At 36.2% G+C, this 24,724-nt stretch overlaps 1 protein-coding gene and 1 pseudogene across 1 annotated transcript in view; both read right to left on the bottom strand.

Moving 5' to 3' along the window:
• LOC128579569 (ankyrin repeat domain-containing protein 26-like) overlaps window positions 1-24,724 on the bottom strand; it is a 197,593-nt gene that overhangs the window by 76,506 nt on the left and 96,363 nt on the right. The window contains exons 17-19 of the mRNA XM_053581587.1: window positions 18,792-18,885; window positions 4,352-4,380; window positions 4,185-4,266 (exon numbers count right to left, since the gene is read on the bottom strand). Coding sequence (XP_053437562.1) covers window positions 4,185-4,266; window positions 4,352-4,380; window positions 18,792-18,885 — 205 coding nt within the window. The remainder of the gene's footprint in view (window positions 1-4,184; window positions 4,267-4,351; window positions 4,381-18,791; window positions 18,886-24,724) is intronic.
• LOC128579571 (protein lin-54 homolog) lies at window positions 11,022-13,329 on the bottom strand (annotated as a pseudogene).

The following is a 24,724-nucleotide window of genomic DNA, read 5'->3' as shown; positions in this document are numbered from 1 at the left end:
TTTTCATCAGTGTACATCCTGTTTGTTACATGTGAAAAGATTTCCTCTTCTATTCTAACAATTTTATTTTCATCTTTTAAGGCCTTAGCCTTCTACATGAAGCTTTCATTGATTCCTGCTGTTTCCCCAGATAAATAGGCATCTCCTCCCTCCGGGTGGCCTTAGTACTCTAGTGTCATCTCTACTGCAATTTTCCTACCAAAACTGTAAATCATTTCTTGCCATGTCTCTACCCTTTGCCCCTGGACTGTAAGCACAATATTTCAAAACTTCTGGAACAGTCTTTATCTGTTTTACTCAATAATGATTGAGACTGTGGCTGGAAGGAATATAAATAAAACTGTCAAAAATGAGTTTTTCAGAGATCATGTCTGAGCTGATACTTATAATGTTAGATGAGCCAAATTAAAGGGCATAGGGGACAGGAAAGGATGAGGGCAAGACAGAAAGCAGAAAGAGAGAGAGAAAAATTCCTGAAGAAACATATGTATATGTATTTGTCTACAGTGGAGGGATTGGCGAGCCAGGCATTCTAGAATCTCAGGAATGCTAGAAAAAAATGCAGACAAGAAGGGATAGCAGAAATCCTTCTATGAAATTTCATGGTGGTTGAATATTAATATTTCAAAGAGATATTAATTATCCCATTTTCACTGAAGTAAATCACTGTAAATTCTATATGAAAGACGAATTTCAGAAAAACACAAGTGAATGGCAGAAGATGCATTACAAGGAAATGTTGGAAAATAAAGGCAATGTGGGCCTGAGATAAGTGAATGTTTATGGAAATATTTTGGATATCAAATATCAGTGTCCCATAGAGGATGGATGTTTTTATAAAATAAATAAACATATAAAACTTGGTTTTGTATTTTGATTTTTTCAGTATTAATAAACAATACAATAAATATCTGTAGATACACCTATATAATACAAAAGCCATTATGACTATCATTCATATATATATATATATATATGGATATACGACACACACACACACACACATATATATATATATATCAGCTTTCGAAGAGTTTGATTTTGCAGCATTTATGTGATGGAATGTTATAAAAATCAAAATAAATTAAGCCAAATATACATGTGTCAATATGGATTGATCTCACAAATACAATACTGAGCAAATAAGAGAAAGTCACAGAATGACATATGAAGCCTTGACAATTAAGTTCACAAGCTCACAACCGTGTGCTTATGTTGTTAGTACTGTACAAGCCCCTCATTAAAGTTTCATAACTTTGTTGTATCAGTGTCTCATAGTTGTGTTTATGTTGACTGTCTTTCAGAATGGAGTTCATTATCATTGCTGCATGATTGTGTGCTGTTATGAGAATTTCAGAACCTGAATTAGAGCGATGAATAAATGTTAATCTTGTTAAACTTAGCAAGCATGAAAGGGAAGTCAGGGACATGTTAGTTTGCAGATAATGCCACAAAAAAATCAGCAGTTTGCAAATAGATTAAATAGTTTTCTGAAGGGATAAAAAGCAGCATTGAAGAAGAGAGTTAAGGGTGCCCAGTGATAAGAATGAAAGTCATGAAAACCTTACAAAAATTCATTGAATTTTGCATCAAAACTATTAGCTGACTGTGAGAAGCATAGCATATCAAGTAAACATCAATAGAGAAATAAGTAGGAAAGTCTTTTTTTTTAATTTATTTTATTAGATCATAACTGCATACATTACTCCATTTATGGGGTATAATGTGCTGATTTTATATACAATTTGGAATGTTTAAATCAAACTTGTTAACACAGAATTCACTTCACTTACTTACTTGTTGTGTTTAGACATTTATACTCTACTATTAAATATTAACACTACTCTTAAGTATTGTAGAGACATTTATAATCTACTATTAGTTAAGCATTAATACTATTAAATATTAAGAATTAAATATCAATACTATTAAATATTAATACTGGTATTAAAATTTGTAGACATGTATATTCTGCTATTAATATTAAATTTAATATTTTATTAATAGTAGAGTATAAATGTCTAAACACAACAATTAAATAAGTGGGTGGTGCCTATGGCTCAAAGAATTAGGGAGCCAGCCCTATAGACCAGAGGGGGTGGATTCAAACCCGGTCCCAGTAAAAAACTGAAAGAAAAAGAAAATAAATAAGTGAGGTGAATGCTATGTTTTTTTTTCTTTCTTTTAGTTAGCAAACATTTATTTACATAAGAAGAGTGTAGCATTAGATAAATGTAGTATAAAGTGTGTTTGAAAGGTCAATATACACACATACGTCTGTCATATCAATAGTTGGGTTATATGGATTAATGGAATCAACCGGGAAATTTTTTTTTTTTTTTTTTTTTTGTAGAGACGGAGTCTCACTGTACCACCCTCGGGCAGAGTGCCGTGGTGTCACACAGTTCACAGCAACCTCTAACTCTTGGGCTTACGCGATTCTCTTGCCTCAATCTCCCGAGGAGCTGGGACTACAGGTGCGCGCCGCAACGCCCAGCTATTTTTCTGTTGCAGTTTGGCCGGGGCTGGGTCCGAACCCGCCACCCTCGGCATATGGGGCTGGCGCCCTACTCACTGAGCGACAGGTGCCGCCCTTGGGAAATTTTTTTTTTAAATACCGAATTCAAACAGGGGAGGGAAGGAGGGGAGGTGAATGCTATGTTAACCAGTTTGATGTAAACATTCCAAATTATATATAAAATCAGCACACTGTACCACATAAATGCAGTAATGTACACAGTTATGATCTAATAAAAATATCAGGAAAATCATAATGGAAAATCTTGACAAGAAAAAACTTGGACAAAATGATTCCCAAGTAGATCACCAGTGGAAAAAAATGGAAAGGAGAGTCAAATTTTGACAAGACCTCACAGAGAAGCAAGATGAAGTTTTGAGCCATGTTATCACTGGTGATGAAACATGGGCATACCAACGTGAACTGAAGAAAAGCATCAAAGTGCACAATGAAAGTCAGTCTTCTCCACAATCAAAACATTCCTTTAGTTCTAACAAAATGTGATATTGCTAACCTTCTTGATATCAGAGGGATTGTTCATTAGGAATTTTCGACAACTGCACAGTTAACAAAGTTTACTATTTGAAAGTGCTGAAAAGGCTACATGGAAAAGTTAGATGAAAATGACCTGAACTTTTTGCCAAATCATGGCTCTTGCATCAGGGGGGCAATGGTTCTTGCTGTGTGACAATGCACCAAGTCACACAGTACCGTCTGTGCGGAGTTTTTACTCAGTAAACTAATAACTGTATTAGAACATCCTCCCTACTTATATAATCTGGCTCCCAATGACCTTTTTCTTTACCCGAAGATGAAGGAACATTTTAAAGGATGATATTTTGATAACATTTAGGACATCAAATATAATACAATGTCAGTGCTGATGGCTATTCCAGAAAAAAAGTTCCAAAATTGCTTTGGAACCTGGATGAGGCACTAGTATTGGTGCACAACTTTCCAAGGGAAGTACTTCAAAGGTGACTATGGTGATATTCAGCAATGAGGTATGCAGTGCTTTTTCTAGGATGAGTTCACAAACTTCATCATCTTATTTTGTACAAAGTGTATATATCAGTTATATGAAATTTTAGGACATGGAAACAAATTATGATTGTACACCTATGTCACCTATGAAGTAAAACATTTTCAGAGTATGAGTTCACAGTAATAACATACAGCTAATTCTAGGTGTTGGATACTTCCACTCAATTATCTGTAATAGTTTGAGAGGACCCTAAAGCCAAAACATTTAGTACTGCCATTTTAAAAGACTATGTCTTTCAAATAGCCATGGAAGGATAATTTATTATTTTCCTTGTTTTTAATAATTAATGATGACACACATGCACATAGGTTCTGCTAATCAGACATTTATTGCCTTAATATCATCAGTCTAAAAACCGGATAAAATAACTAAAGTTAAAAGAACTTGTTAGTATAATGCATTCCACTATGTAAAGTCAGAATTTCATAAATTCTTTGAATTATTAGAAAATTGTGTAGTTTCATAGTTCATCTCTGTCCACTCCCTAACAAAAACAGGAATTTTAAGTTGAAAATTAAAGAAGGAAGAAAGATCCCTTCACCCCAGGATTTTGAAGTTACAGTGAACTATAGTCACTACACATAGCAAGAACATGTATCCACTTTCCCCCCCAAAAATTACCTGATCTGGATAGTTGCACATTCTTCTGTTTTACTGCGTTCTTGCCATGGGAAACTTCCATCTTAATGGCATGCTGAGTGGACTTTAAAATAAAGGGTTTCATAAGTAATGTATATTTCGTATGACACACAGTGAATAATTCCAGATAAAAAAATAAATGTGGTTACCTTCAACTGGCAATGTTTCTCGGAAAACCCTAAAAAAACAAAAAACACAGACAATCAATGTAAATGACAATATAAATGTAAATACGATAGTGCCAAACGTGCAGTTATGGAGAGTTAATATTGAGCTTAATCCTCAAGTTTGACATTGTACATGATTATTTTAGCTCTGAAGTTGTTTTCCTTTTTCTTTTTTTATTGTGGACAGCAATATGACAGAAATAAACAAAGAAAAGAAAGGGAACATACATTTAATACACCGTCCACTTGAGATTTCTAAAGTATTTCAGAGGAAAACCATTCAAATACAGTAGTGCACATATGGCAATGTGAATGGTGTCTTTAATCAGAGGAGCAAATCACACCACTGAGAGGATAAATGACAAAGCTGATGGCAGAAGCCTACAGCATAGCTTTAACGAGACACAAAAGCATCCTTTATACATATAAGTATTCATCTGATCTTTGTTTTGTTATTTATAAAGGACACACTTCTAATGACAGTACAGTTTAATCTATATTTCTCTTAGAGAAAGTATTTTTAATAGAGCAGCATGGATGTACACTTGTAGAATAATTAATAGTTAATATAAACATTCCCTTTGTTCCATATCCATGTAAGCTGCAGATATACCTACATTTCTTCTACCATCTACTTTTGCCATCTAAGAGTTTCATTACCCACTCACCTAAGGACATATAAAATACACCAAAGAAATTATGAACAATAAATTTCAAATATCAAAACATTTATCCAAAAAGAAAAAAATTGAAATGTCACAGAATTATATGAAATTAATAACCTTTTACATTTCAAAATAAAAGCAATATTTGCTAAAAATAAGAAAAAGTTTTGGAAAAAACATGAATACATACATATATACACACATATATATTTAATTAAGTCATTTGTACATAGATCATAAGTACATTTATGCCATTATGGGATTCGATGTGTTGATTATTTGTACAATTTGGAGTGCTTACACCCTACTAATCAACATAGCTTTCACCTCATTTCCCCAATTGCAGCATTAAGACATTTTTGTTCTACACCTGATAGATCCAACTTGTACTTGCAATATGCTCCATAGGTGTGATCCCCCTACTAACCCTCCCTCCATCAACCCATCTCCCTCCTTTCCCTTCTCCCTCCCCTTCCCTCCTTCATCCTAGGCTAAAGTTGCGTTTCATTTTTCTCTCTTTCTTTTTTTTTTTTTTTGCAGTTTTTGGCCAGGGCTGGGTTTGAACCCACCACCTCTGGCATATGGGGCCAGTGCCTTACTCCTTGAGCCACAGGCACCGCCCCATGTTTCATTTTTCATATGCAAGTGTGAGTGATTATAGATTAGTTTCACAGTAGCACTGAGTACATTAGATTTTATTTTCCATTCCTGAGATACTTTACTAAGAAGATTATTTTCCAGCTCCATCCATGTAAACATAATAGAGGTAAAGTCTCCCTTTCTTTTCTTTTTTTTTTTTTTAATGCTGCATAGTGTTCCATGGTATACTGGCTGGCAAACTGTAAAAGACTCAAACTGGACCAACACCTTTCTCCTCTAACAAAATTGACTCTCACTGGTTAAAGGACTTAAACTTAAGACATGAAACTATAAAAAATTCGTAGAGAGAGTGCAGGGAAATGCTTGAAAAAATTGATGAGGAGGACACCCCGGACAATTGAAGCAACATCAAAAATACATTACTGAGATCTGATCAAATTAAAAAGTTTCTGCACTGCCAAGAAAACAGTAAATAAAGCAAATAGCGTCAAAATGGGAGAGGATTTTTTCTAGTTATATTTCTGACAAAGGTCTAATAACCTGAATCCACAGAGAACTCAAAATTATGACTAAGAAAAAAAAAAAAGTGATTTCATTTAATTGTGGGCAAGAGACGTGAACAGAAACTTCTCTGAAGAAGACAGGCGCATGGTCTACAGACACATGAAAAAAATGCTCACCATCTTTAATCATCTGAGAAATGCAAACGAAAACTACTCTGAGATACCACCTAGCTCCAGTAAGAGTATCCCACATCACTAAATTCCCAAACTCTAGATGTTGGTGTGGTTGTGGAGAAAAGGGAACACTTTTGCACTGCTGGTGGCAATGCAACCTAGTACGTTCCTTTTGGAAGGAAGTTTGGAGAACCCTTAGAGATCTAAATGTACACCTGACTTTTGACCCTGCAATTCCTCTTCTAGGTGTATATCCAAATGACCAAAAGTCATTTGGCAATAAAGATATTTGCACCAGATTCTTCAATGCAGCTCAATTCATAATTACCAAGTCATGGAAGATAATTACATTTTTATAAAATTAGTTTCCTTTGGTATATCCTATTAATCTTTTAAGATCTTTGGAAAATAGCCATTTTATAGGAAAAAAATCTGTCTTAAAAAAGCAGCCACTGTTGTATACAAATTAGTCTTATTTGATAATGTAATATCAAGGCAACATGCATCTCTGATGCCTGGCATTCGTGGAGAGGAGAAATGGATCTCTCTGGTTTACCCCAATTCCAGCACTCTCCTGCTTCTAGTGATCTCTGGGGCAGCAACAATCTATCTTGTGTGACTGCCAGTTTCCTAAATCCATCTTGGTCAGTACTCTCAAGTTTCCTCATCATTAACTATAAAATTACCTAGTTAACTTTCTTCTTTCCACTCTCTTTCCCTACCCAGAATGTCTCTTCCCTTCAAAAAGTATTCTGTAACCCTGTGGTCTTCCATTGTTTTCATGGATTATTTCTGCCATTTCTTCCCTCTTCATTTAGCAAAACGATCTCACATTTATAACTTGATTTCTTTGTTTCTTTGCTCCTTCTCCTCCAGCTAAACTCATGCTCAGAAATAAGAGCAAAATAATGCCTTTTCTTGATCCTGCTATGGTGAAACTGTTCTTCCAGGCTTTTTTTCCAGATTTCTCTATAGGCAAGTGTATACCCTTGCTACTCATGGGGATCCAAGGACCAGCAACCTCAGCGTCACTTGTGTGTGTTAGAAATGAAGATACCTAGACCTACTGAATCACAAAGTGCATTTTTAACCAGGTATCCAGGAGATATCATAAAGTTTGAGAAGCTCTGGTCTGCAGTGATTTGCGTCCACATTTCCTTACCTGAGCTTCCCCTTTAGAATCTCACCACCAGTCCCTCCGTGTAACATACTCCAAGATGAAAAGGCATCACAAATCATCAAGTTTCTGATGGACTTTTTATCAGGCTATACTTTCCAATATATCTTCATAACTAACCCTCTTCTCTCCATTCTAGCTTCCTTATTGTGAAGTATATGATACTACTGTTCAATAAAGTAAAATAGTTTATATGACACTGAATTATAGATATTTGTGCCTGACCCTATGCTTCCTTTCCTCTGTGTTAGATGAAACACGCCTCTGCATGATCAGAGACTTCAGTCTTTCATGCCTCTCTAACAGTGAGGAACATGGGAGCAGCGAGGGTATGTGCTCTCTGTCTCTGACACATTTTGAAACTGGGAGCTCACTTTATATTCTTGCCACCTTTGTAATGCCCTGTTCCACTTTGCACTAAGAAATTACTATTTTTCCTATGTACTCAATTTTAATTTAAGGACAATTAATGACAATTAAGGACATGGTAGGGGTAGGGAAAGTGGAGAGCAGAGAGAGAAAGGAGGGAGGTGTGGGGAAAAGAATAGCAGAGAGCGGGGAGGAGGGGGAGGTGGAGCCTTGGTGTGTGCCACACCTTTTAGGGACAAGATAGGATTGCAAGAGGGATTTTGCCTAACAAATGCAATCAGTGTAACCTGGTTTCATGTACTCTCAATGAATCCTCAACATTAAAAAAAGAAAAAGAAATTGATTTCTTTTAAGACAGTATAAATGTTAATTTTTTTGTATTACTAATTGGCTGTCCTGTTTCTACAGTGTAGAAAATTGTATTCTTTGAATAGCTCTAACAAATATAAATTTAATCTTTCTACTTTGTGATAGAATTAGAGCTAAAAATGGTATGCCCAACCCTCTTCAAGTAGTTTTTAAAATTGTTGAATTAATATGGCTAGTTCTTTTGTTCAGCAATTTGATGCAAATGCCTAAATACAAAATGTTCAGTAAGTACTACAGAGGAAGGAAATGGCTTAGTATTTTACAAAGCTTCTTGAAAATCAGAAAAACTGGTAGCATTTGATTCCACCTCAAAATTTTTATAAGCAAACACTCTTAAACAATGCCACCACATATAATCTACAATTGAAAACAAAATTTCACATTTTCTTCACACTGTATAGAAATACACATCACAAATGTGCAATTAGAATACAGAATATTTGCAAAATGAACAAAATTTAGGCCTAGACCAAAAACATATTCTGAGTTGTTGAAAATAAGTTGACTAGACATTATTTTATCATCTTACACTAATTTACATTTATAAAAATTTTAATTAAACATACTAGATTGAGGTGCTAAGAATGTGTGCACTATCTATACTTAAAGTTAATGCCCTATAATTTTGTAAATCCAAATTTCAAAAGGAAGGATTCTGTTTATTGAATAATGGAATCCTCTTTTGGATCACTTAGTTTCTATTGCCTATATCAGGACCGTTCATATGAACGTATATTCTAACTACATACAGAAACACTATAGAGTCCCTTTAGGAACTGCAATAATTATACATGAATAATTACTGAGGATTAAGGTACCTAACAAAATTACTGAATTCCAACATGGTCTTTTTATTGTTATAAACCAAGAGTCCCATTACAACACACTCCTAAATTCAGAGTTTTAGAATTACTGAAAATGATTTAGATTATTTGAGTAATTATACTCATACCTTCTGCTTACCCAAATAACTGAGTAAAATCATGCTACATTAAACTTCCATTATAAAAACAAACCAATAGAGCAATGGACAACATGCCTGACTACTGTTATAAAAAGAATTTTTCCCATTATAATTTTGAAGGCTTTGTTGGGAAGCCCATTTCAGTAAATCAAGTAAGAGTCATGTATTGATTTGAAACTTCTTAGTTCAAAAGTTTACAAAGAGAAATATTTGTATAGATGAAAAAGCCTTCTCCAAATTCATTTCTTACAGCTTCCTTATTCTTTATTTCTTCACAGGCCAAATTTTATACTTGATAATTATGTGAGGTTCTATATAATCACTACATGATAAGTTTACTTCTACTTATACACACCTCTTATTTGTATAGCACTCAGTAATCACTTTGACAATTCATTATTTCAAATACATGCCAACTCTTTGAGAGAAAATGGGAGTTTTTGTTGGCCATTCCTTATCATAGAAACACATTGTTAATTCTCTAAGTATCATTTATCATTTACTGTCTTTTTTACTTTTTTTTTTTAGAGAAAGAGTCTTACTTTTCACCCTCTGTAGAGTGCAGTGGTGTCACAGCTCACAGCAATTTTCGGCTCTTGGGCTTAGGTGATTCTATTGCCTCAGCCTCCAGAGTAGCTGGGACTATCCATGTCCATTACAATGCCTGGCTATTTTTTTGTTGCTGTTTGGCCAGAGCCAGGATTGCACCTGCCACACTTGATATATGGGGCCAGCACCTTACTCAATGAGGCACAGGTGCTACCCCCCTTAATATTTTATATGTTTATTTTTTTCTTTTTTTATTGAATCGTAGCTGTGTACATTAATGCAACTATGGGGTACAGTGTGCTGGTTCTGTACACAATCTGAAATACTTTCATCAAACTGGTTAATATAGCCTTCACCACATTTTCTTAGTTATGTGTTTAGACATTTATACTACCCTCCCTCCACTCACCCTATCCCTCTCCCCTCTTAATTTTAAGAGTGTGCCTGAGGGTTCCCTCTGACATTCCCAAATTAACAACAAGAAATTATTCCAGAATCCACCTTAAAACTTGATTTTTTTAAAAATATGGTGATTTTCTAAACACAAAAGGCTATCTGAATGTTTCTTAAGAATTTTTTATGTTAGACATTCTGTCTGAATACGCTCTAAATCTATACTCAAAGGATGACTGGTTAACAACCACTGGTACTTTGAATTTCTCTACTGAAAAAAATCATGTGACACCACACATTGTAAATTATAGTAATTATAAATATCCTTTGTCAATAGAATCAGAAGGATAGACCATCTAACTGTTTAAAAACCTAAGCCAATGGCCGGCGCCTGTGGCTCAGTCGGTAAGGTGCCGGCCCCATATACCGAGGGTGGCGGGTTCAAACCGGGCCCCAGCCAAACTGCAACCAAAAAATAGCCGGGCGTTGTGGCGGGCGCCTGTAGTCCCAGCTACTCGGGAGGCTGAAGCAAGTGAATCGCTTAAGCCCAGGAGTTGGAGGTTGCTGTGAGCTGTGTTAGGCCACGGCACTCTACCGAGGGCCATAAAGTGAGACTCTGTCTCTAAAAAAAAAAAACCTAAGCCAATGAAAAATCTATATAATACAAGAAAGAAAACTTAAATTTAGGCCATAAGCCGATTTAAGTAAGATTTAAAATGCACTAATTTCCTCATTTTAAATATCTTCTCTTTCAATGTTATAATTCAAATCTCTTAAAACAAGAAGTGAATTAAAGCACAGTAATTGTTAAACCATTTTCCAAAAAATCAAGTGTCCCTGCACCTTAAATTTTCTTTACTGTTCCATTTATCAGTCTTTTGTGCAAGAGTTAGCAATTCATGGCACAGGGGTCACATTTTGCTTTTCCTGCTAAGTTAATGATGCTCATCAAACCTCATCCAAATCCTTTACTTTTTTTATTGTTGGGGATTCATTGAGCGTACAAACATCCAGGTTACACTAATTGCATTTGTCAAGCAAAATCCCTCTTATAAATGTGTTCCTATTACCCTTTCAGCTGCTGCTTTTTATTTTCCCTCTTGTCTGCCTGCTCTGTCTGGGCAAGAAGGTAGTCACACATGGCTTCAGCTACTTCCTTAGTCACGACTGTAAACAACAATTTTCCTCATCCACTATTCAAAGTTGTTTGGCCTAGTAAACAAGTCTGAAATTGGAGAAGACAACTTAGTCTTTGCCGCTGTTTGTTGCTGTACTCTTACTTCAGCTGCCTCTGCCAAGTACATCAATGTCTTTCTTTCTGGGCTTTCTCAAAATTTTACACCCATTACATTTGTATATTGAGGAACACATTATTTTTGCCTCATAGCATTCACAATAGTTTTTAAGACAGCCTGATCATTTGCAATTACATCCTTTGCTATGATATCAATCTGATTCTCCCTCCTTTCCTTTCCCTTGAAGCCTTCTGGATTTCTGTCAAGGCATGTTTTTATTGCTTTTTGTCTTTCATTTTCATGTTACAAATTGTTATAATAACTAGTACAATTGTGGATGTTGTAAAATTCACTATTTGCAAAGCAATCACAATATAATGTCAAACACAGTGATATTACACACTTACAGGGCTTTCTAGGCATAATGGAATACACAGATGGGATTATACCATTGAATGGAAGTCTCGACTGGATCTGGATACCAAATATTCCAACAAAGTTAGAATAGCTTGCTCTAGACACGTATGAAGACTACTGTAGCTGAGTAAAGTACTGAGCTGGAAGCACAGCATAGCCCACAATCCCTGTTCCCAGAGCTGTGGCCAAGACACTGCCAGGACAAGGCCTGGTGGCCCGTTGGTGAGGTTGGGCTGAATCTGTGGCAGTGTTGCGGCAGGCATGATGAGCCGGTCCTGTGGCTGGCTCGTAGTTATGATTTGTGAAGTTGGATTGATTGGTTGGGAGCAACTTGTTTGACAACCTAAGCCATGATAATTGGAACGGACATCTGAACTGGGGTTGTATTCACAACCAATGTCTTTCCTTACTGTCTTTGAGTGTTTTTACTGGGATTCTATCTGGCTGGGGTGAGCTACTGGTTGTGTGGCAGTAACAAGTCAGACAAAATAAAACTTGCTTCCAGGTAACTGAATCTTCCGGACACTGAGAGCAGTTTCCAGACGTGCAATTGCTTTAAACTTTGATGTGCTTACTCCCGTAACAGTGATGGTCTGCACAGTTGATTCCACTGCCTTATTTGGTGACTTCAAAGGAGATATGGCTATTTTCTTTAGTGTCTGTGTTGTATAATTTAAAGGCGATCCAATAAAACCACTTTCAGATATTGTTGTGGTCTTTGATGGAGTTCTGGGAATAGACTGTGAAAGAACCCTACCTGCAATGACTGGAGGTGATACTTGAGTTGTCTGTCCTGTAACTGCTTTCCTACTACTTGGTTTTGCAAAGATCAGCTTCTTGATTACCAAACCAGAGGTTGGTATTTGAGGCTTCTTAGCAATCTGTAGTGTTTTTTACTGTTTGGTCTATAACAAGGGCTGTGTTACACTATTCATCTGTTGGCTTCCTAGGGTCAGTGCTGAGACTCCAATGACAGGTTTCAACTCTGGCCTTCTTCCCATGATTAACTATTTTAATTTGCTGCAGTGGTAACTTACTATCTCCTGATTGGGCCTCAGTTGTAACTTTATGAGTCTGTGGTAGTTGTCTTTGGGGTAGTGCTAGAATGAGACTTAACCAAAGTGGTTAAAATTAACTTCTGTTCATCTGGTTTAAGTTTCTGACTACCAGTTTAACATCAGCTGTCTGTGATACTTTGTTTAACATAATATGATGGACTGATACAGTCATAGGAGTCTGAGCACCAAATTTCTGAACGCCACTTGGAAAAGCTGGTTTCACTGTGGTGTTACAATTTGCCTTAGTAATTGTGGCATTCCCTGTAACTTGGTTAGTGTGCTTACTGTCCACTGTGATTGGTTCTGTGGAAATAGGCATGGCTGTAGAGCCACCAGTAAAATTTATGTTGACAATTTCTTCCACTTCTGTCTCTATGGGAATTGGGTCTTCCCCAGCTTCAATACTATGGTCACCAACTGAAGTCATACCAGTGTCCATTATCTCCTCTGGAAGCAAACCTTTCACTTTGGCAGGGACCACCTCCATGATCATTCTCCTGCTAGAAAGTTAATCAGGCACAAACCCAGCAGCTCTCTGGGCTCCCATCTGTGGCAGCAGCAGTAGCTGCCTTGGAGACTCAGGGCAGGGACTATTCAAATTCACTCGCCCAGAACCATTCTACCGCTTCACCCCATAATTCGTAGGCCCTTGCCACCCATGCACCCTCTCCAGAAATTGTATCATTTGACCAGCCTGAATCATGCCACCTGATCCTTTTCACTTAGTGTACTTCCTCCCTGTCTTCTTCTTCCCGGGAGTTCCCACCTGTGAGCTCAGGTGCCATCCGACTGGTCATAAAATCAATCAAATATTTTCCCTGAAAATCTGAATGCACAGTTAACCCTTTGCCAGGAGCCTGGATGCCTGAAAGTATACCCCCTGCAGAGCCCAGAGTGTTTGGTGAATTCACAGGCCCAGGCATTGTGTAGACCTCTAGATGGCATCACGGGCAGCGACTAGTGAGGAAACGGGAGCTGCAGAGAGAGAATGGTGTCTGGAGAGACAGGGATGTGGAGATGGTGTGCAGCTGGCAGAGGAACTGACATCCAAGTTCTGACATTAATGGGCAACTTTCCTGACTCCCTTACCCACGAGAGGGGACCAGAGTCTAGCCCCATGGGTTTGCTGGACAGAATGCCTGTGAATTCCTAAAACTGGATGCTTGAAACTCTGAACTCTTTCTCGTGAACAGTGATTGTACTCCCTGGGACAATCTGATTAGAACTTTCAACCTGGAATGTCTACCTGGGGACCCTCCAAAGTTGAGTTGTAGTTGTTTTGTAGTGGAGAGTTATAGATTCTCCTCCTCTAGCTATTACTAGTGTGGGGGAGGTGGGGCAACCCAGATGTTGATATAGTTCTACAGCTGAGATTCAACAGGATTGACCTTTCACAATGGTCAAAGGCTGTAGGGGAAAAGCCACAATCACAAGCTCCAGGTCATTGGTAATGGACTGCTTAGCACCAGTACCTGAAGCCACCAAACCAAACTCGCCCCACAAGTTTTAAATGCAATATTGAAGAAAATACTCCTGAGGAAGAACCAGTGGAAGAACTTTGGCAACATGAAAAATCAGTGAAGATCACATACACCAATGGATGAAAAAGGAGATACAACAAAAGATACTATTCATAGAGAAGTGGCTCAAATGTCAGAAACAGAATTCAGAATATGGTTGAAAAATAAGACGAATAGAGTGGAGGAAAAGATGAAAAGAGACATCCAAAAAACTGTTCAAAAATTGTCTCAAGAAACTAAAGAATTCAAAGACAAAGTCACCAAGGGTATGAACATAATGAGAAAGATATAGCAGAGCTTAATGAAATGAAAAAAGTGTTCTCAGAACTTTGAAATACAGTAGGGTTCCTCACTAATTGAGTTTAGCAGGTAATAAAGTGTATCAGAAATTAAAGACAAGGCTTTTGAATGATACCAATTATTCAAACAGGCAGAAAACAGGAGAATCAGAACAGAACATTCTCTGAAAGAGTTGTGGGGCCATTCCAAAAGATCAAACATCCAAAGTATAGAGATTCCTGAAGAAGAAAATGATGATCCTTAAGGCACGAATGCTTGACTCCAAGATATTATGCAGGAGAATTTCCAAAGCATTGCAAGAGATACAAAATTTCAGATAGTAGAAAGTTTCAGAACCCCAGCGCAATGCAATCCAAATAAACCATTTCTTAGATACATTGTATTTAACTTTGCCAAAGTTAATATCAAGGAAAAAGTCCTACAAACAGCCAAAAATCTAACCGACAAAGGGAAAAATACTAGGTTGACCGCACATCTTTTAGCCAAAATTTTTTAAGGCAGAAGAGGATCATCATGGACCTTCAATCTCCTAAAACAAAATAACTTTTAGCTCAGAATCCCATATCCAGATAAAATGAGTTTCATTTGTGATGGAGAAATCGAATACTTCACTGATACCCACATGTTGAGGAAATTTGCCATAACAAGATGAGCTATCCAGGAAATACACAGAACCATTTTCTGTAATGACCAGCACAGTTTTCTACAACGCAAAGAAATACACCCAGAATTTGAACAACAAAGCCTAGATTTCACAATGGTCAAAGCGTTAAAAATATGCAATAGACATTTGAAAAACAAAACAACCAAAATACTACCATACCTATCAATTATCTCAATTAATGTGAATAGCCTAAATTCTCCCCTAAAGGCACAGAATGGCTGACTGGTTTTAAAAAACTAAGGCCAGTAATTGTTGCCAATGGCGTCTCATCTTACCTCAAAGGACAAAGAAAGACTCAGAGCGAATGAATGGAGATCAGGCAAATGGACATCAGAAAAAAGCAGGGATAGCAATCTTATTTGCAGATATAATTGAATTAAAACAAAAACAAATAACAAAATACAAGGACAGATACTAAATATTTGTCAAGGGCAACAATCAACATGAATAGCTTTCAATAATTAACATTTATGTGCCCTTTCTGAATGTTCCTCTATTTACAAAACAAACCCTAATGGATCTGAACAATATGATACCTTCCTGTACTATAAATAACTGGACATTTTAAATACCCCTTTAGCTATTCAGGATAGATCATCCAAAAAGAAACTAAGAAATAATGGTCTTAAACTTGAACCTTGAAAAGAATGGACATAACCGACAACTACAGAACCTTTCATCCTAATAAAACTGAATACACATTTTTTTCACCAGCCCACAGATCATATCTTCAAAACTGATCATATCTTCAAACACAAGTCTAACCTCAACGCATTTAAAATAATACCAATTATACCTTCTAGCAAAAGAAATATTCATACTCAAAGTCATGGAAGTGAAATAACCTTAGTATAAATGATAGCTAGGTCAAAGATGAGATTAAGAAAGAAATCATCAGATTTGCTGAACAAAATGATAATGAAGACACAAACTATCGAAACCTGTGGGATACTGCAAAGGCAGTCCTAAGAGGGAAGTTCATAGCATTAGAAGTCTTCATCAAGAAGAGGCTGAGGCAAGAGAATCGCTTAAGCCCAGGAGTTGGAGGTTGCTGTGAGCTGTGTGAGGCCACGGCACTCTACCGAGGGCCATAAAGTGAGACTCTGTCTCTACAAAAAAATAAAATAAATAAATAATAAAAAAAAATAAAACGAGGAGAGCAAGTCAGCAACCTAATAGGCTATCTTAAGCAACAGGAAATGAAAGATAAATCCAACTGCAAACCCAGCAGATGAAAAGAAATAACCAAACTTAGAGCAGAATTAAATAGAATTGAAAACAAAAGAATCACCCAGTAGGTCATCATAACAGAAAGTTGGGTTTTTGAAAAGATTAATAAAATTAATTAACCTTTGGCTAGACTAAGCAAAAGAAGAAAAATAAAATCTCTAAGAACATCAATCAGAAACAGTAAAGGGGGGGAACACAGATACCACACAAATTCAAAAAATTCTTAATGACTACCACAAAATAACTCTATTCTCAGATACATGATAATATAAAGGAAATTGACCAATACCTGTAAGCATATCACCTTCCTAGATGGAACCAGAAAGAATTAGAAATTTTGAATAGACCTTTATCAAGCACTAAACTATCAACTATACAAAATCTCCCCAAAATAAATATTCAAACGGTTGCACATCAGAATTCTATCAAACCTTCAAAGAGGAACTAGTACCTATATTACATAATCTATTCCAAAACATAGAAAAGGAAGAAATCCTCCCCAACACATTTTACAAAGCAAATATCACCTTGATCCTCAAAACATGTAAGGCCCCAACAAAGGAAGAAAAATATACATGAATATCATTAATGGATATCGATGCAAAAATATTCAATAAGATCCTAGCAAACAGAATTCAGTGACACATCAAAAAAGTTTTATACCATGATCAAGTTGGTTTTATCCCAGGGTTATGAGTTTGGTTCAACATACATAAATCTAGAAATATAATATAGCGCATAAAAAAATAAAAAAATATATCACCACATGATTCTATCTATTGATGCAGAAAAGGCTTCTGATAATCGAGATCATTTCATGTTTGGAACACTCAGGAAAACAGGGTTAGATGGGACATTTCTTAAACTGATAGAGGCCATCTACAGAAAACCCACAGTCAATATCAAATTGAATGAAGTATAATTGAAAACATTTCCACTCAGATCTGGAACTAGACAAAGATAGTGTCTCCACTGCTATTCAACATCCATTTCAATCAGGTAAGTGAAGGAGATCAAGGGTATTCAAATGGGGACAGAAGAGGTCAAACTCTTGCTTTTCACATATGACATGATCTTATATCTGGAAAACCCAGGGACCCAACTACAAAGCTTTTAGAACTGATCAAGGAATATAGCAGTGTCTCAGGACACAAAATCCATACCTAGAAATCAGTAGCTTTTATATATTCCAATGATAGTCAAACTGAAAATATAATCAAAGATTCTGTTCCTTTTACAGTAGTGCCAAAGATGATGAAATATCTGAGAATTTATCTTACAAAGGATGCAAAAGAGCTTTATAATTATACCATGGAAAATATTCAGCCATAAAAAAATGGAGACTTGGTGGAACAAAGTTTTCTTAGTAAAGCATCAAAAGAATAGAGAAGCAAGAATCCAATGTACTCTATTCCAATATGAAGGCAGCCCCTAATACAGGGGCGGGGGCTAAGAGAATGAGCAAGTGGGAAGAGGGGTGGAGGGAAAGGGCTGGGGTGGCAGGGTATGTTACACCTCTTGTGCGTGGGGCACAACTATAAGAGGGACTTCATCTAACAAATGCAATCAGTGTAACCTTATTCTTTGTACCCGCAATGAATCACAAACAAACAATAAATAAACAAATAAGTGAATAAATGAATTAAAATGGAGACTTTACATCTTTTATTTTTACCTGGATGCAGTTGGAACATATTCTTCTCAGTAAAATATCTCAAGAATGGAAACAAACAAACAAAAAAAGTGTTCAATGTACTCAATACTATTATGAAACCAATATATAAACACTTCTACTCTCATATGAATGACAAAACACAAATACAGTCTAACAAGGGGAATGGGAGATGGGAGGGGAAGAGGGAAGGTGATAAGTGGGAAGAGGGAGGTTATTTGCTTGGATCTCACCTAAAGTGCATAATGCAAATGTATACTTCAAAATAACTGAAGAGTAAATTATGTCTTACCATAAAAAATAAATGAAGTGGTGGTTATGTTAATCAGTTTGATTTAAGCATTCCAATTGTAGATCAAATCACCATATTATGCTCCATAAATGCATACAGTTATGATTTAATAAAAAAATTAAAAGAACACGCACAACTTATCACCATTTCACTTCTCTTTCTTCTCCTTGTATGCATGCAATTGGTGACTTTCCTTGGCTCTTACAATATATCAATGCATTTTAAGCAAATTTTGTGTCAAATAGCTTTTTCAGAAATATACAATTGTTACCTTCGACTTGTTCATTCGCTGTATTTTTTCCTTTTTGATTAGAAGCCTCAGATGAATACCCAAGATCCTTCTTTTTAAGATTCTGTGAGATGCTCTGTGAAAATTAATAACAACATTGAGTTTTAAATAAATTAAAATACTAAGGTCCTTGAAGATTTCCTAATCACTACCTTAAATTAAAGTATTAAGGTTCATGAAAATTTCCCAATCAGAATTTTTTATGCAAAAGCAGTTATAATAAAAGCAGTATCTGTTTAAAAGCAGAACACTGCAATTGAAGACTTCATATTTGGTCTCCAGATGAAGCCTGTATTACATCTGTTTTTCATGACTGATTCTGTGAACTAAACAGGGAGCTAAAAAAAAAAGAAAGACTCACCTAATATTCAATGGTTAATTGAGAAAATATAAATTTATATGCCTATGCCAACAAGCAATTTTCTTCAAAATACATAACTCTAATCTTCACTCCCCACCAAAAATAAGTGAACATTATAAGAACATACAATATACTGACTATAATACTTACAACATTAAATAAATTGGTATTCCTTATTCTAGAAATATGTTGGTGATAAATTAGTATTGGCCAAATGGGAACCTTTGGAGTATGTCATTATGAACATAAACTGAACATTATCAAAGCTTCTTTATTTAGGGAAATAATACTTTAAAACAAATTTATATTTTTCAAACTTTAGATTGAGATGAGGGCATAAACTTTTAGATTACATTGTTTTCATTTCTAAAATAATTTTCAATTTTTAGTTGAGCCCTTCACCCAGGATACATGCTGAACAGTTTGACATTGTGCACATTAGATCGGATCCCACCAATCACCCTCCCTTCATCTTCTCTCCTCTCTGCCTCCTCTCTCCTCCATCTCATGAGACTAGCATTTTTGTTAGATGTGGGCTTGTAGTTGTTTATATATTGGTTTCATATTAGTATTGAGTATATTGGATACTTGCTTATCCATTCTATTTTTTATTATTTATTAAATCATAGCTGTGTACATTGATATGATCATGGGGCATCATTCACTAGCTTCACAGACCATTTGACACACTTTCATCACACTGGTTAACATAGCCTTCCTGGCATTCTCTCAGTCACTGTGCCAAGACACTTACATTCCACATGTACCAAGTTTCACATATACCCTTGTAAGATGCACCACTGATGTAATCCCGCCAATCCCCTACCCTCCAACACTTCCCCCCTTCCTCCCCTCCCATTCCCCCTTCTCCCTATTGTTAGGTTGTAACTGGCTTATAGCTTTTATGTGAAAACGCTAAATTAGTTTCATGGTAGGGCTGAGTACATTGGGTACTTTTTCTTCCATTCTTGAGATACTTTACTAAGAAGAGTATGTTCCAGCTACATCCATGTAAATATGAAAGAGATAAAGTCTTCATCTTTCTTTAAGGCTGCATAATGTTCCATGGTGTACATATACCACAATTTGTTAATCCATTCGTGGATCGATAGGCACTTGGGCTTTTTCCATGACTTAGAAATTATGAATTGGGCTACAATAAACATTCTGGTACAAATATCTTTGTTATGATGTGATTTTTGGTCTTCTAGGTATATGCCCAGTAGAGGGATTACAGGATTGAATGGCAGATCTATTTTTAGATCTCTAGTGTTCTCCATATCTCTTTCCAAAAGGAATGTATTAATTTGCATTCCCAACAGCCATGCAAAAGTGTTCCCTTTTCTCCACATCCACGCCAACATCTCTGGTCTTGGGATTTTGTGATATAGGCTAGTCTCACTGGAGTTAGATGATAACTCAAAGCAGTTTTGATTTGTATTTCTGTGATTATTAAAGATGATGAGCATTTTTTCATATGTCTGAAGGCCGCACACCTATCTTCTTCAGAGAAGTTGCTCTTCAAATCCCTTGCCCAGCCTGCGATGGGATCCCTTGTTCTAGTTTTGCTAATGCATTTGAATTCTCTGTGGATTCTGGTTATTAAACTTTGTAGGAGACATAACATGCAAATATCTTCTCCCATTCTGAGGGCTGTTTTCTTGCTTTAATGTGTTCTTGGCTGTGCAGCTTTTTAGTTGGATCAAGTTCCAGTAGTGTATTTTTGATGCTGCTTCAATTGACCGGGGGGTCCTCCTCATAAAATACTCGACCAGACCGATTTCCTCAAGGGTTTTGCCTGCACTCTCCTCTAGTATTTCTATAGTTTCATGTCTTAAGTTTAAATCTTTAATCCACTGAGAGTCTATCTTTGTTAATGGTGAAAGGTGTGGGTCCAGTTTCAGCCTTCTGCAGGTTACCAGCCAGTTAACCCAGCACCATTTGTTAAATAGGGAATCTTTTCCCCACTGAATGTTTTGAATTGGCTTGTCAAAGATTAAATAATGTTAAGAAGCTGGATTCATCTCTTGGTTCTCTATTCTGTTCCAGACATCTACTTCTCTGTTTTTCTGCCAATACCATGCTGTTTGATCACTATCGATTTGTAGTATAGTCTGAGGTCTGGTAGAGTAATTCCTCCTGCTTTATTTTTATTTCTGAGTAATGTCTAGGCTATTCGAGGTTTTTTCTGATTCCATATAAATGAAGTATTGTTTTTTCAAGATCTTTAAAGTATGACAGTGGAGCTTTAATAGGGATTGCATTGAAATTATATATTGCTTTGGGTAGTATGGACATTTTAACAATGTTGATTCTTCCCAGCCATGAGCATGGTATGTTTTTCCATTTGTTAATATTTTCAGCTATTTCTTTTCTTAGAGTTTCATAGTTCTCTTTATAGAGATCTTTCATGTCCTTTGTTAGATAAATTCCCAAATATTTCATCTTCTTTGGCACTACTGTGAACAGGATAGAGACCTTAACTGTTTTTTCAACTTGACTATTGTTGGTATATATAAAGGCTACCGATTTATGAATGTTGATTTTGTAACCTGAGACGCTGCTGTATTCCTTGATCACTTCTAAGAGTTTAGTAGTAGAGTCCCTAGTGTTTTCCAGATATACTATGGATACCCTCGATTGCTTTTTCTTCCCTAATTGCGGTGGCTAAAACTTCCATTACAATGTTAAAAAGCAATGGAGACAATGGGCAGCCTTGTCTGGTTCCTGATCTGAGTGGAAATGATTCCAACTTAACTCCATTCAATATGATATTGGCTGTGGGTTTGCTGTAGATAGCCTCTATCAGTTTAAGAAATTTCCCTTCTATACCGATTTTCTTAAGTGTTCTGATCATGAAGGGATGTTGGATATTATCAAAAACTTTTTCTGCATCGATTGAGAGAATCATATGGTCTTTGTTTTTTAATTTATGTGCTGGGTTACATTTATAGATTTACATATATTGAACCAGCCTTGAGACTCTGGGATAAAACTGACTTGGTCATGATGTATAATTTGTTTGATGTGTTGCTGGATTCTGTTTGTTAGGATCTTGTTGAATATTTTTGCATCTATATTCATTAGTGACATTGGTCTATAATTTTCTTTTCTTGTTGGGTCTTTTCCTGGTTTGGGGATCAGGGTGATGTTTGCTTCATAGAACATGTTGGGTAGTCTTCCTTCTTTTTCTACCTTTTAGAACAGCTTGAGTAATATAGGTACTAATTCCTCTTTAAAGGTTTGGTAGAATTCTGACATGAAACCATCTGGTCCCGGGCTTTTCTTTTTAGGGAGGTTTTGTATGGTTGATGCTATTTCCAAAGTTGATATGGGCCTGTTCAACATTTCCACTTGATTCTGGCTAAGTCTTGGAAGGTGACGTGCTTCCAAGTATTGGTAAATTTCCTTCAGATTTTCATATTTCTGAGAATAAAGTTTCTTGTAATATTCATTAAGGATTTTTTTTGATTTCTGAGGAGTCTGTTGTTATTTCATCTTTGTTGTTTCTGATTGATGAGATTAGAGAGTTTACTCTTTTTTTTTTCCTGATTAGGTTGGCCAAAAGTTTATCTATTTTATTGACCTTTTCAAAAAACCAGCTTTTTGATTTATTGATCTGTTGTATTATTCTTTTGTTTTCAATTTCATTTAATTCTACTCTAATTTTGGTTATTTCTTTTTATCTACTGGGTTTTGGGTTGGAATGTTCTTCCTTTTCCTGTTGCTTGAGATGTCCCAGTAAGTTGTTAACTTCCTCTCATTCCGTTCTCTTGAGGAAGGCTTGCAGTGCTATAAATATCCCTCTTAGAACTGCTTTTGCGCTGTCCCAGAGGTTCTGATAGTTTGTGTCTTCATGGTTGTTTTGTTCGAAAAAATTAGCGATTTCTTTCTTAATCTCATCTCTGACCCAGCTATCATTCAGCATAAGGTTATTTAACTTCCATGTTTTTGTATGAGTATGCAGATTCCTGTTGTTACTCAGCTCAAGTCTTATTCCATGGTGGTATGAGAAGATGCATGGAATAATTTCAATTCCTTTAAATTTACTGAGGTTAGACTTGTGATCGATTTCTGAGTAAGTTCCATGAGCTGATGAGAAGTATGTGTATTCAGTTTTGTTGGGATGAAATCTTCTGTAGATGTCTGCTAAATCCAAATGTTGGATGGTTAGGTTTAAATCTAAGATTTCTTTGCTCAGCTTCTTGTTGGAGGATCGATCCAACACTGCCAAAGGAGTGTTGAAATCTCCGACTATTATGGAGCTGGAGGAAATCAAGTTACTCATATCTCTTAGAGTTTCTCTTATAAATTGAGGTGCATTCTGGTTGGGTGCATAGATATTAATAATTGAGATCTCATAATATTAAGTATTACCCTTAACAATTATCAAGTGACCATTCTTGTCCTTCCTTAATTTTGTTGGTTTAAAGCCTATTGTATCTACAAATAGAATTGCAACACCTGCTTATTTATGATTACCATTTGCCTGAAATATGGATGACCATCCTTTCACCCGGAGTCTGTATTTGTCTTTTAAGTTAAGATGTGACTCTTGTATGCAACAAATATCTGGCCTGAGTTTTGTATCCAGTCAGCTAACCTATGCCTCTTTAGAGGACAGTTTAAGCCGTTCATATTAATGGAGAATATTGATAAGTCTGGTGACGTTTTGGGTATCGAGTTTTTCAAAGGTCCAGTGGCCATTTTTAATCCTTTTGCCAGTGTCGAAATTGGAGTTTCATCCGAAGTTTCTGAGTGAGTTTACTTTTGTGGTATAGGATTGGGTTGTTCATTATGGAGGATAGGTCTGAGAATATCCTGAAGAGCTGGTTTGGTTATGGCAAATTTCTTCAACATATAAATGACATTAAAGTATTTAATTTCTCCATTATAAATGAAACTCAGTTTAGCTGGATACAAGATCCGGGGTTGAAAGTTATTTTGCTTTAGGAGATTAAAACTCAGTGACCATTTTCTTCTGGCTTAAAAAATTTCAGCAGAGAGATCTGCAGTCATTATAATATTCTTCCCTTTGAAGATAACGGTTTTCTTTCTCCTGGAAGGTTTGAGAATTTTCTCCTTCATATTAACTTTAGTGATGTTAATTATGATATGCCTTGGGGATGTCTTATTGGGGTTGAGTCGTGCTGGGGTTCTGAAGCTGTCCGCTATCTGAATTTCAGAATCTCTAGGCATGTCTGGAAAATTCTCTGTTGTAATATCATGCAGAAGGGCCTCTGTGCCCAGCGAGGCCACTTCATCTTTTTCTGGAACTCCAATGATTCGGATATTCGCCTTCTTCGAATTATCCCAGAGCTCTCGGAGAGAATGATCCGTTTTTGCTCTCCATTTCTCTTCCTCTTTGAGAGTTTGGGAGTGTTCAAAGGCTTTATCTTCAATGTCAGAAATCCTTTCTTCTGCTTGCTCCATTCTGTTGCTGAGGGATTCTACTGTATTTTTCATATCTTTGAGGGCTGCAAATTCTTGCTTCAGTATGTCTAAGTCTTTGGTGGTTTTGTCTTTAAATTCACTAAATTCTTGAGACAACTTT

This window comes from Nycticebus coucang, unplaced genomic scaffold, assembly GCF_027406575.1.
Source record: "Nycticebus coucang isolate mNycCou1 unplaced genomic scaffold, mNycCou1.pri scaffold_66, whole genome shotgun sequence".
Lineage (NCBI taxonomy): Eukaryota > Metazoa > Chordata > Mammalia > Primates > Lorisidae > Nycticebus > Nycticebus coucang.
This window is presented reverse-complemented; position numbering and strand designations above follow the sequence as displayed.